A 13473-nucleotide genomic window follows, 5' to 3' on the forward strand; every position below is an offset into this window, starting at 1 on the left:
CGAGCCATCTCATGACCCGGTCCCGGTCCGACGAGTCCAGATTTGGAGATGGGCGATCCTCTAAACTAAGAACCGGTCCGACCGGATAAACCGGAGGATAATTCTCAGGACGACGACCAAAGTAATCAAAAGCGTTTTTCTCAAGACCTGAGAAGGAGTTTACCAAAATGCCCTTGGTTCCAGGGAACTTCTCAGCCATTTCGACCCACGCCTCGTAGGACTCTCTCACGAACATGCCTGGAGGCAAAACCTTCGTCGGCACGGGGCAGACGTAACCAGGAATTGGCTGTTCTTCGTCGCCGGAGCTTAATTCAAGCTTGGAAGAGATTATGCTATGTCTCTCAGGGAGGTACTTCATCATACACGTAAAACCAGCGTTAGACGTTTGAAAAATGTAACAAGGAAGGTTAAACTCGTTTGCCACTTGGATCAAGGGGACACAGAAGAAATCGATAACCAAACCGACGACCCGAACCGAACCGGATTCCTTACGTGATGAGACCAGAGTGGAGAGAGCGTCTTTGACATAAGGAACTGTTTTCTTGGTGAACTCTAGAATATAAGCCTCGGAAGCTTTATAGAAGAGCTCCAACGGTGGAGGGTTTTGAATATCAGGCAAGGCAACAAGACGGATTCGAGGCTGTGAAGCAACGAGAGATTTAGCAAAGAGGTGTGCTTGAGGAGCGAGAGGTATTGCCCAATGGATGATGGAGATGGTGTGAATGCGATCATCTCGTTTGATGAGAGACTTAGCGAATTCAATGGAGACCAGAAGATGACCAGGGGATGGATATGCAACGAAGATGATCTCTGCTTCTGCTTTCATCTTTTTTTCTTATCTCTTCGATATCTCTCTACCTCAGTGTTTTCTTTATGGGCTCTACTAGAAGCAAATATATAAGTTATATAATATAACACAAGGTACCAACGGTTGATAGCTATAATACGCATGCACCGATTCACGTTTGAGCACCCGTTCCATAATTATACATGTTGGCCTTATTATATATATATACACTCACGGGTTTAACGCGACAGTTACCTTTTACAAGGCTATACTCAGGACTTTAGCGACATGTGTTAAGAGTTTTTCTGTGCAGAAAGACTGGTTTAAATTTCCGAGGAGAGGGTTGTAAACTAAAAAAAGATGAATGTAGAAAGATGGAGAAGACTACAAGAACACTTTAATGAAGACTACGATATAACCAAAGAGATAAGTCCACTTTTACCGGGAAAAGGAACTAATCCCACTGCAAACTAACTCCTTTTCAGAATCTCCTCACAGCTCACACACCCTCTCAGACGATAACAATGAGTAGTATTCTATGGAGAGACCGTACATTTGCTCAAGAACTAATAGTATAACCCACTTCACTTCACTATCCACAAATCACCCAAAATTGTCAACAAAAAATTAGCCACATAATTGGTCAAAATTAACTCCATTAATGGCATTAGGTATGCTGAGACGTCTTCGTCCATGATTCAGTGGATCCTTCTCTTAAACGGTTACAAAATGAAGAAATGGCTACATGCCTAGTTGCCTACATTACATTAACTGCTTTTTAATTACTTTCGACTTTTTTCCAGTTCACGTGTAGAATAAAAAAATTCTACAAGACATTGTTTTGAACCCAAACCATAGTGTTGTAAGTTTGTAACTTCAACATCCTATGGTTTTAACTATTGTCTATATAAATTAGTTATATCGTATAGCACTATACTCTAAAAATTACAACCATGTTCTATTCCCCCAAATAAAATTTAATATCTAAACCCCTAATACAAAACTGTTGTCAAAACAAAAAAAAAGAAAAAAGAAACCCTAATAGTAATCCTATCCTACCCATGGTTTTACAACTTGATTCCCCATTGCTCGTCCAAGATGTTTATCTTTATACGAATGTAGTATTTCTCACATCAGACAGTTGCGGAAAAATCGTATTCCCTGTTGATTTTATATACAAAAAAATTGGCGCTTAGAATCTAATAGTTTTATTATTCGTTATAAGGATTAGCAAAATAAGAAGCTGTTTACCTGTAGAGCATACGTGATGTCTGATTCGTCTATCCTCAGGCTAACTCTCTTTACCTTATCTCCGCGAGCTTGGCCTAATTTTAAAATCCCCTGAAACAACAATGCCAACATCACTCTAGAGGGAGTCTTAAAAAAATTGTTTTTCTTTCTTCTTGCTTTGTCTGAACTAATCAGTTCACAACTGAGCTATAAGATAGGCTATTCTGTTTCATACACTACTTAAGACGGCGAGTGTAGTTAGTTACCTGATCGTTTAGCACTGTACACATGTTAGAGAACTCTGTAATTCCAGCTGGAGAAATCATCCAAGATTTACAGATTTCTAGGTATAACTTATTAAGCTGCATTGATAAGTTGTTGGAAAGGTAGAATGAGTAATTCAGAACAATGTTTTGGTTGTACTCATGAAGTTCGTTTGCTGGAAGAAGATTACCTCTCCAATGGTTGAATCCTTTTTGCTCCCTCGGAAAGCCTTTGCAGCAGAACATAATATGATCTGTGAATTGTCAAGAGAAACATGTGATGACTCCACTTAGAATCTTGAAATCAACTCTTGCTTAACTATAGAAGTTTTATGACATTGTTGTATATGCAAAGAACTCTGATGGATGTAACTTACTTGTTGATGTTGAGGAAGAGACTGAATAGTTTCAACTATAGGAGATTTAAACGTCTTTGATAATGCAGTAGCCATATGGTCCATCCTTACCTATAAGATTGAGGACAATAAGACCAATATTTATAAAGATATTAATATCAGATTCCTACGGTTTCATACTACATCATCAGTAAGTAAGCTGGACCATGTAACTCTTGGATAGAAAAATATCCAAATACTAACCACTGGATCATCTGAAGTTGGACCATGTAACTCTTGTACAGTTGATCCATTTATTTCTGTTTCTAAGATTTCTAGAGAACTCCTGAAAATCAAAATCAAAGAAAAATGTAAGATTTTTGATAATCTTTTAGGAGTCAAGAAACAGAGTATGCCCTTTAGAGTATACATATTTACTTAATATGAATCCAAAGCACTATCCCACTCATGTTTCCCAAAATAAGGACATAATCTGAGACAAAAATTGCAGAGCTAAACCCACCTGCAGACACATAGAGCTTTTCTCATGTCACCTGATGCTGCAGCAACTTTCTGCCACAATACAAACAGAATGATGGTTAGAGAAGCAAGGTTGACTCATGACTGAGAGAAAATATAATACTAGGAAGGATATAAATTCTTACTCTAGCACAGAGCTCCAAGGCTTTAGATTGAAATGCAACATATGGAAAAACCTATTAGAACAGAGGTTGAATAAAGTGAGACATATAGACACAATATAGAATATCCTTCGTATACAGATTATTCTGTCTGAAACAAGACATCTTAGTACGCAACCCGGTAGAATGAATTACCATAAGCCTTTCCTGTAGTATCCTAAGGATTTGATCTTTAGAATAAGCACGGAAAGTGATAACCATAGGTTTGCCTGCAAACCCAAAAAAATAGAAACAGCAGTTGAGGAGTACATTCAACACTTAGGATTTCAAAGTTGAGACTTTTTATGCACACGGAAGAACATCACAGAATTACAAAGATAAGAATTCTCACAATTAAGAGACTTCAATTTAGGAAGGAATCGATCTGCAAGGTCTATTGCATTTGCTACACCTGAAGATAAAAAAAAAAAACGAGAGAGTAATTCAGAATTGCATATAACCAGAGAAAATGAATACAGATATGAATTGAATCATAGCTAAGACCACTAAAATACAGTACCTATAAGTATACACCTCGAAAATGGCAAAGTAGTAAGCATAAAAAGATCATGCAAGACTCCTCGGTCTTTTGTGATCAAGTAATCCATCTCATCTGCAATTATTAACCTGGAAAAGAGAATAAACTAAGGATAACACTGCTTCTTTCTTTACTTCAGAAATCTTTGATGTGTAATCAAAGCACAAGAAAAGGGGGAAATATAACCATACATCATTCTAGAGCTGAACGATTCTTGCTTTTGAGAAGACAGAAACTGAAGATGCTGTAGAGGTGAAGAATAGCTATTAGCTTTCTTACCAGGATCGTTTTCACCAAGTATCTATCAACAAAATAAAGCCAATCAGCATCAATATTGAACTGAAATCAAGAACTCAATGGTCTAGAGTTATTATACCTTGCTGAAAATATCTGTTGTTTTTGTCAAAGATGTACAATTCACAGACAATGTATCCACTTGCGGCAAACCTTCCTGTTAAAATTCACCAATGTTCAATCTTTCTGACGATGACAAACAAGATAACGCTATAACTTATAACTAAGAAAAAATTCATACCTGCTGTGACCAGTCACTAACTTGTTGTACTACTTTCTCCATAGACAGAGATTTTCCAGTTCCAGGACAACCGCATATATACAAACTCCCAGCCTTACGCTGATCGATGCAACCTTTCACAAACTCCAAAATCCGTCTTTGTTCATCATCACGGCAAACAATTGTTGATGGTGCTTTAGAGACGTGTAGTGCCTCCTTCACAGCTCTCATCTGCTCCTCGTCTATAAATTGACATATAATAATCACATATGAGTAAAATTTACAAACTAAGTCGACTATAGAAGAAGAAACGAAAACGGGTCATGTTATTATATACCTCTAGGATTCCAGTTAGATAAGTTCTCTACTCCCAAATTGACTGGATTTGTCAAAGTTTCATTAGCGTCTTCCTGCAAAATTACGTAATTACGAATCAGAAATATGAACTGTGATGAAATCGAACACATGTATATTACAGTTTTACCTTTATCTCTGGGATTCTGGAATTGGAAACAGAACTTGGACGATGAGATTTCGATTTCTTCGGCGTGGTGATGGACAAATTCTCAGACGGGAGATTCACTGCCGCTGAATTAGATCTCAGCTTTCTCTTCCGAGGAATCGCGGATTCACCCGTTACGGCGGCGACTATGGGCTTGTAAGAAGAAGACAAACTCGGCCCGGCGATGGTAGGCATTGTTAGTTAGGTCAGTCACACAAGTAAAAACTCCGAAACGAAATTGGCAGAAGAATGTAGATCCAATTGCACTGGCGAATACAATGTCTTAATTTGGTCGATGCTACTTGTTCGAGAGAGCGACAGCAAGTATAGAGAAAATTTTGAGAGTAGCGGGAAAATGTGAATGGCGGCGACATTTTCACCTCCCGCCTATCTTTGGAACCGCCACTTTCGCGGCTTTTTTATTGGGCCGCTTTGTGTTAAATGGGCCTAACATTTTTTTGTCAAACAGGCCCAACTTTTTATTATTCGCATTTTGCTAAAAAAAAATCCAATTTTTTTATAACTAATATTCAAAATCTATACAAAAGACTAGGAATCGATCATAAACATAAACCCACGAAAAAAATTAGCACCACTCAAAATCCGCTAGTGGACAGCATAAATGTCCTAATCTTTCGTTTTTGGACTCTTGGTTGTGTCCAGATTCATCTCACTGATGGTTATGAACCTAATTAAAGGGTGAACTAACTTAGTTCATATGTCAGTAATTAACCTACGTATACAACACGATGATAACTTCTTCTATTTTTGTATTTAAAGACAAGATAAGGCATATCTTTTCCCTCGTGCTCAGAGAACAAACACCTCAACTATGCCCCCGTTAACCCTAAACACAGCCTTGTTGCTCCTAACCAAAATTTATCCTCAACTACCACTAATGATACTTTATTTGGCTACCGAGTTGTCTTCCTCTTAATCACCTTGTTCCAGCCACAATGCTTTTAATGGTTTGATGGGTGTCGGAATTAAGATCCAAATCTTAAAAAAACAATGCATCATAAAAATCTTTTTATTATAGTTTATTTGATATTAATTTGATAAATAAAAGAATCAAACAAAGACTCAAAGTGGTCTAAGATATTTTATTTTTTGGTGTACCTTATTCGTCAACTTTTATTTGGGAATAAAAATTTTCCATTCAAGTCCGCTGATATTATATCACAATATGCACCAAAATAAGAATATCATAAAATGTAAAATAAATAGAGAATTTAGGTTGAAAGAAGATAAGAGTGATGAGAGTAGCCTTTGCCGTGTCGCTGCTTCAGCCAGTCTCTCTCTCTCTCTCTCTCTCTCTCTCTCTCGCTCTCAGCATTTTAAGATAATCTGGCCATAGCATCCTATCAAGAGCCACTACGTAAACTTATTTCCTTTTTCACTACACAGATTTATAACGCACGTACGTTATTTCATTTAAGTTCGTATGGTGTAAATCTTTTACATATTTCTTATTGGTTGATTTCTTTCGAAGAGTTTGAAGTTCATACGCATCAATTCATTGGAAGAATCGATTTAAACTAAATATGAGACCTGAAAGAAACAATATCGAAAAGAAAAAAATATAGATATGTTGATCAAATGATTAGTGATTCCATATCAAATTTAAGTATATGTTGTGAATTTTGTTTATTACGTGTTAAGTTGTCCGTCAATGCTCTTTAAATATTTACAAACGGTAGCTACGAGGAAAATAAAACAGAGCTACACTAACATAGCTCTGCAAAATATCAAAGTACTTAAGTACATATATAAATATGTTGAAGACAAAAACAAAAGGACTAATTATAGTAGACGACGAAAACAAATATGCTACACTTAACTAACATTTGTGCCGACATCGTATTATGTAAAGTGCAATCGATGAACAACTGTTAAGATCACATGGTTCATTTTATCATTTTCTATTTGTTTTATTTACCTTCTCAATATTTTAGACATTTAGCCTTTAAATCTTGCAGTTGTCTCTCATAACTCCATTTTTGATTGTCGAATCGCCCATCAGCTATAAATTTCGTTCTATGAATTGTTTATAGGATGTGTACCCATCTTTTCTAAAATTGTTATCTTTAAAATATGAAAACCTTAGCTTATACCTTTTTCCGACAACAACCTTTGCTTATTATGCTATCAGTTTTACTTTTATCTATTACAATAAAATCATGGGTCTAATTGAGATTGTGAATATCCTAATAAGATTAAGTAGGGTCCGCGACTTCAGGCCACCGATCCAGAGACGACTAGGAGAAGTTTGGTCGGCTGATTTGGAAAGTTACGTATAGTTTACAAAAAGGCTCCTATATAGGGCTATTTTCTAATTCATATACGAAAAACAGTCAACTAATGTTTTACAAACGGTCTATATATAATTATAGGGACTATACATGCCATTTGACGTAACAATAGAAACTGAAAACTAATCAATAAACGCTTGCAGACTACCTTCCTCTTCTAGAAAAAATACGCTCAAAAATCAGTTCCTGGACTGCAAGAACTCTTTTATTTGTGGGACGGCTACAACTGCTTAGATCGGTTGTTTTTGGCCTCATAAATTTTTGGATTTCTGCATTTAGGCTTTCCAAAGCTTGTATTCGAGAATTGGATCAGTTGTGCTCTGCTTTCTTATGGTCGGGTTCTTCTTTAAATACTAAGAAGGCCAAGGTTGCATGGTCAGAAGTCTGTCTTCCAAAATCTGAAGGAGGTTTGGGACTCCGCTCTTTGCATGAGGCAAACACTGTGAGTGTCTTAAAACTGATCTGGCGAATTCTCTCTGTTAAAAGCTCGCTATAGGTTAACTGGGTTCACCGGTACCTCATCCGCAGTGGCTCTTTCTAGTCTGAAAAAGACAATGTCGCAGCTGGTTCCTGGATATGGAAGAAACTACTGAAATATCGAGATCTAGCAAAACAATTACACTGCGTGGAAGTCAACAATGGTGAAACCACATCTTTCTGGTTCGATAAATGGAGTTCTTTGGGTTGTCTTTATGAGAAGGTGGGGGATCGAGGCTGCATAGCAATGGGATTACCCCTAAGCAGTACATTAGCTGAAGCAATGGACATGCCTAGAAGGAGAGGATATCGAGATAACCTTCTCTGTCTGATTCAAGAGGAACTTCACAGAAAACAACTTACTCGTATCCAAGATAAGCCGGATGTCTCCTTGTGGAAACGCAAGAGTAATACATATCACAAACAGTTTTGCACAAAAGACACATGGTTCCACGTCCATGAAGAGCCTCCAAAGATGGTGGAAGCTAAAGCAATTTGGTTCTCCCAAGCAACTCCGAAGTATGCTTTTATCACTTGGTTGATGGTTAAGAATAAACTTGCAACTGGGGACTGCATGATTAAATGGAACACAAACGCTCCATCAAGTTGTGTTCTCTGTAACCCTCCCTTAGAAACAAGGGAGCACTTGTTCTTTCTCTGACCCTTCTCACAGAAAGTCTGGGAATTGCTGGTTAAAGGGCTTCTCAAAAACAAGTGCACAAACGACTGGCGGCAAGTGTTGATTCTACTAATTACCTGGACAAAAAGACGAGCTTCATTATGGGCTATATTTTCCAAAATACCATTCATTCTATTTGGAGGGAGAGAAACAACAGGCGCCATGGCGAGCCAAACTCAACTGAGGAGGTGATGGTGAAGCTGATTGATAAAAATATTCGAAACAGGTTAAGTACCATGCTGGACAAAGAAGGTATCCTTCTGCATGCGTGGTTTGAAGCTAGATTCTACTAAAGTTTTTTAGTCTCTACAAACAAAATGTTTTAAGCACACAATTTATTCCAAAGTTGTAAAACATTTATTTTTTTTTTGAATATAATTTAACATAAAATTCAAAATAAATAAAACTAATCAATAAACATAGTAGAAGATATCAATGATATATGAAAACATCAAAATAAGTTATGTGGACAAATTAAGTTATTATTCACTCAATTGCCTCTCTACTTAAAAAAAATACCAGTATCATTACAAAAAAAAGAAAGACATATATAAATTTGCACGTGCGTAAAACTCAAAGGTTAAAACGCTACTCTCACTATAGCATATACAATGATACTCAAACCAGCAGAAACTTCACACGTGGTGGCTCTGCGAATCTAATGCAAAGCAAAATTAAACATGGGACTATATTACACCGCACATATGCATTATTAAAGAATACTAGTATTAAAAAAGAAGAAGCATGGTATTTAATAACCTAATGGAATTATTATACTATCAAAAAAGTTCTTGATACGATAGAAGCACATTGATATGACAAGGACATAAGCCTATTAAATACGCAGTGGAAACTGAATCTAACAAAAGAAAAAATTTAAAAAAATATCAGTCGTTAATACGATATCAGCAATAGTGGACGACGTAAATACCGTCACCACCATCACTCTCTTTAGACGTTGCTTTCTTTCTCCAACGACGTCAACTTCTGTCAACTTGGTGCCTACGTACCTGTCATCTATCACCATTCTCCGGTCACTTCTCATTCCTTCTCCACCGTCGCTTCCTTACCCTCTCCAATTCAATTGCTACGTTCCAACATCAAGTATTTTGATTGAACGAATATATATCAAAGGCTTTAACTTATTTGTCGCTTCTTCTTAATTAATTTGATATAATTTTTACATGCATGCAGATATCCATCTACGCGAACGTCGCGAAGTGTTTCCTACCAGAATAAAATAATCGATATTATATACTTTGCAAGAATAGAAGATCTTTCTTCGATGTGTTTTTATGCCATGTAAATATACTTCACTGTTATGGAACAGTGCTGACAACGGAAGTTTGGTCAATAGCAACATGTTAACTGGAAAAATAAGACATTAATTATTTTGGACGTGAGTATATTGTTTTACTCATCTTCGATTGAGAAACTTAAGAAAACAGTACTATTCAGACTAATATGATATAGCACATGTCGGACTATCATTTTAAAATCGATCCACCAAATATGTAAAAAGATCTGAACAGTTTTTGTGGTTCTTGTAACAAAACTAAATCGCTTAACTATAATATCTTTTATTTTGTATTTCTCCAGACGTGACGCACGCACACACTAGTTTTAAGACATAAAAACTTCATTAATTAATGAATATTCATTTTCCTTTTCCGACTCCAACCCGATAGTACGTACATGCATGTGTGCTCTTACTTTACTTAGCATTATATGGTGATGATATATAACTTATTTAGTGTGAGTATTATTGTATTAACCACATGACTAAAGCAACCGTATTATTGACATTTTACAAAGAAACCATGTGTTTGTAACTTTTGACGTTTCAATCTCTCGTTCAGTGCATTTCATGTAATGGTTTGAGTTTTCAAAGGTGTATATCCTACGTTACTATAATAATGTTGGGCTTTTTTTTCTGAGAGTTTTGTCAACATTAAACACGGATTGTGTAAATCGAGTTTAATTTCATTTGAACCCTTTTAAAGTTTTAACAATAAGAAAAAAAAAAAGAAAAGAAGAAGGAAAAAGTCAGTTCCCAGATGACATGGACACGGGGACCCCACTTTCTTTTCGCCTACCCTTCTAATTGCCAGCCTGTTTATATTTTCAGACTCCTTTTTACACTTAAATTAAATTTTTAAAATAAGTTCACGCAAATTACACGTGTACCTTTACATGTCGTCTAATGTAAATATACTTTCCATTTGTTTTTCAAATTTGTCAGATCAAGTTGGCACATTTACAACCGTTGGATCTATCCCTGTTTTTTCTCACTTATTTTCTGTGAATGCTGCCATGTCACACTCATTTCTTTCACTTGTTACCTTTATTTTTTATTATTTTTGTTTCAGTCTTCCTTTTGAGATAAATCTTGATCGCGTTTGTATAAAGGCAGCTCAATGCCTCGTGCTCCATCCACTCTAAAACCTTTTTATCCCGAGAAACTTTTTGTTCGTTTCTTCTTCCATCCGAGAAAAATCTCGGACAAAAAAAAAATCCTCTTCTCATTCATTTTAATAGAGTGAGTCTGTTCAGCTTCTCCCCCTCTCTCTCCCTCTATTCAGTTTTCTTCTTGTAAGTTATATGATATCGAAGTTTCATTGCTTGATTCAGTTTTTCTCCGATCCGTTTTTTATGGGGTTTATAAATGATTCATTCCCGTGACTGTGCATGTTTCTTTAACAACTTATTATCATTATTTCCCCCTTTTACGTTTCTTAACAACTGATCTTGTAATCCTCTGTTTTGACTCACTGGATTCATCTTTTTTAAATTATGCAGGAATTTTTTGCTCTGTTTCTGTCTTTTCTTTTTTTTCGTTTGGCTGAAGAAGAAACTAAGGAGTCCATATTTATATACAAAATGGGAGTGAAAGTAGCAACAACCTCAACCTTTCATCAATGGGTAGCTCATCCCATTGTTCATCATTCATCTTCCCTTTCTCAAACCCTAGCTTCCTCCTCCTCCTCCTCCTCTGCCGTTTCAAGACGACGCAGCATCGCAAACGACGGACGCTCTCTCTCCTGTCGTTCCGTGATGCATCCTTCTTCTTCTTCTTCTTCTTCTCCTCTCTTCTTCGGCACTCCTTCAACGACTAATAAAACTCAGTTGATCCGCAGAGCTTTTAGCGCAGACGTCGATCCGTTTTCTGAGGAGGAGTTTTCGAGAAAGATGCAAGAGCTTGCTCTCAAATTCCAAGTCTCTAACGAGGAGGATGACAACAACGAATCACATAGTACGAGCATTGACCTCCTAGGTGGCCATGATCATTTCAGATCATCAGATTCAATGGAACAGCCATGGCCAGAGATGGTGCAAATGTCAAGCATCGAGAGGAAAGCAAACAGCGTTGAGCTTCCTCTTTCTCTTCGGGTCATTAAGAGAAAGCTACAGATGGAAGAAGGACTTATCAAACAAGTCGGCGACTCAGCTTGTTGCTCTGTCAAGAAAGCTTTCTCTTCCATGGTGTTTATGATTAGAGAGCTTCAGAGCTTCACGTTACACATGAGAGAGCTTCTTCTCTTTGAGGATTTACAAGGGATCCTCCAACGTGTGAGAAAAGAGATGCAAGCATCGTTCGTTTGGTTGTTTCAACAAGTCTTCTCTGCTACTCCTACTTTGATGGTCTCTGTTATGATCCTCCTCGCAAATTTCACGGTTTACTCTATTGAGAGCAACTCTGCTTTAGCCGCATCGGTTAGTCCTCCGATGACCACTGTCTCTTTTAGCTTCGAGACGACGGAGGTTGGTGAGATTCAGGAGACAAACCAGAACAAGTTTGATTCTTCCATGGTGAAAACATTCTCTGTTTCATCTCCCTACGGAAAAACATCTTTCGTAGGTGGCGGCGGTGGGAACAACATCCCACCGCCGGTACAAAGCGGAACAGAGGGGGATGGATCTGATCAGTTCAGGAAATCTCAGTTATCATCTTCATCTCTCGGTGCAACGAGTGCGGACTCGGATGTATCTGTGTCAGGGCAAGAAGAGATTAAACTGTGGAACTCTATTTTGGAGGAAACGGAGAAAATGGAAGCGTTGGATCACGAGACGATGAAGGGGATGGTTTCTCCCGTGGAGGCTCGGTTAGAAGCAGAGGAGTCCATGGATTACTTCAAGACGGAGCTTCTTTACCAAACGGGGTTGTCTCAAGAGCCTGAGAACGTTCTCCTTCTTGCTAATTACGCACAGTTTCTCTACTTAATCATCCATGACTACGACAGGTAATTAAACATCTGACCATTATATGATAATTTTACTAATCATGTTGTTAAATGTATATTTATCTTTGATTTTGTTCTTTAATTAGACTAGGATTAGAGAATTTAGATTCGTTTTGGTGTTAGGTTGGAGTCTTGCATCCAAATCTTGGGTTTGATTGGCTGCAAGTTGAAACTAACAGTCATGGAATGATAGATAAGTAGATATTATATTGAGAGATAGGGAGCCATAGATATTTTAAGCTAAGAAAATGGTCATAATCTCACCATAAGAACCAATAGGATTGGCTTTTTAATTGAGTGAACCAGTTCTCTTTACCACTTAGAGGAAGAATACAACTAGTAAGTGAATATCTCTACATTTCCCATTTTCAGTATAAAATAGGGAATAATATAAAATGTGTCACACACTAGGGATTGATTGTTGTTTTCTTTCCCAAAGAGTTTATCTTTTAGCTTGAGTCTTCTTTATTTTTATTTTTGGGGTAGGGTTCCAACAAATTAAATAAAAATCTTGGTTGATACTTGATAGTGTAGTTTGTGGTGGAATTTTGAAGCTTGAGTTTTAGATCACTGTTAGACTTTAGTCTGTTACATTACTCCTTTCACCAACCAATGTTGTTGTTTAGGTAAAATAATTCACTAAAATTGGGCCAACTGGTAAAATACTGTTTTAACCTTGTAGATATTTTTGGTGACCAGACAATGTTTTGACATGTTAGCTATGGACTATGACTAATTCAGTAGCGGTTCCATTTTAGACAATTTTCTCATTTGGTACATCTGTCACATTCTATGACCAAAACCCAATTCACTTACGTTTTCTCACTTACCCTTTTGGCCTTGTTCAAATCCATATCTTATCCTTATACTCTAGTGAACAAAACCACAAATGTGCTGGATCTTTGTCCATATTCT

At 37.0% G+C, this 13473-nt stretch overlaps 3 protein-coding genes across 3 annotated transcripts in view; 1 reads left to right on the forward strand and 2 right to left on the reverse strand.

Annotated features, from left to right (window-relative positions):
* Positions 1–985, reverse strand: part of LOC109128631 (UDP-glycosyltransferase 71C3-like) — a 2678-nt gene extending 1693 nt beyond the window's left edge. Inside the window, exon 1 of the mRNA XM_019235419.1 lies at positions 9–985. Coding sequence (XP_019090964.1) covers positions 9–826 — 818 coding nt within the window. The 5' untranslated portion in view covers positions 827–985. The remainder of the gene's footprint in view (positions 1–8) is intronic.
* Positions 1366–5178, reverse strand: LOC104739294 (cell division control protein 6 homolog B-like). Its single transcript, XM_010459594.2, has 16 exons — positions 4832–5178; positions 4685–4757; positions 4369–4589; positions 4210–4284; positions 4025–4134; positions 3816–3922; positions 3648–3707; positions 3452–3525; positions 3281–3331; positions 3139–3188; positions 2880–2961; positions 2658–2747; positions 2472–2534; positions 2284–2379; positions 2039–2128; positions 1366–1948 (listed from the first exon to the last, which is right to left on the reverse strand). The coding sequence occupies exons 1-16, from the start codon at positions 5042–5044 to the stop codon at positions 1916–1918; spliced, it is 1488 nt and encodes a 495-aa protein (XP_010457896.1). The 5' UTR covers positions 5045–5178; the 3' UTR covers positions 1366–1915.
* Positions 10703–12558, forward strand: LOC104739295 (the record flags this gene model as incomplete). Its single annotated transcript, XM_010459595.2, is given in 2 exon segments — positions 10703–10909; positions 11117–12558. A coding segment is annotated over 1 exon segment (1361 nt), but the record flags the coding sequence as incomplete, so codon positions are not given.

Source organism: Camelina sativa, chromosome 14 (genome assembly GCF_000633955.1).
Source record: "Camelina sativa cultivar DH55 chromosome 14, Cs, whole genome shotgun sequence".
Lineage (NCBI taxonomy): Eukaryota > Viridiplantae > Streptophyta > Magnoliopsida > Brassicales > Brassicaceae > Camelina > Camelina sativa.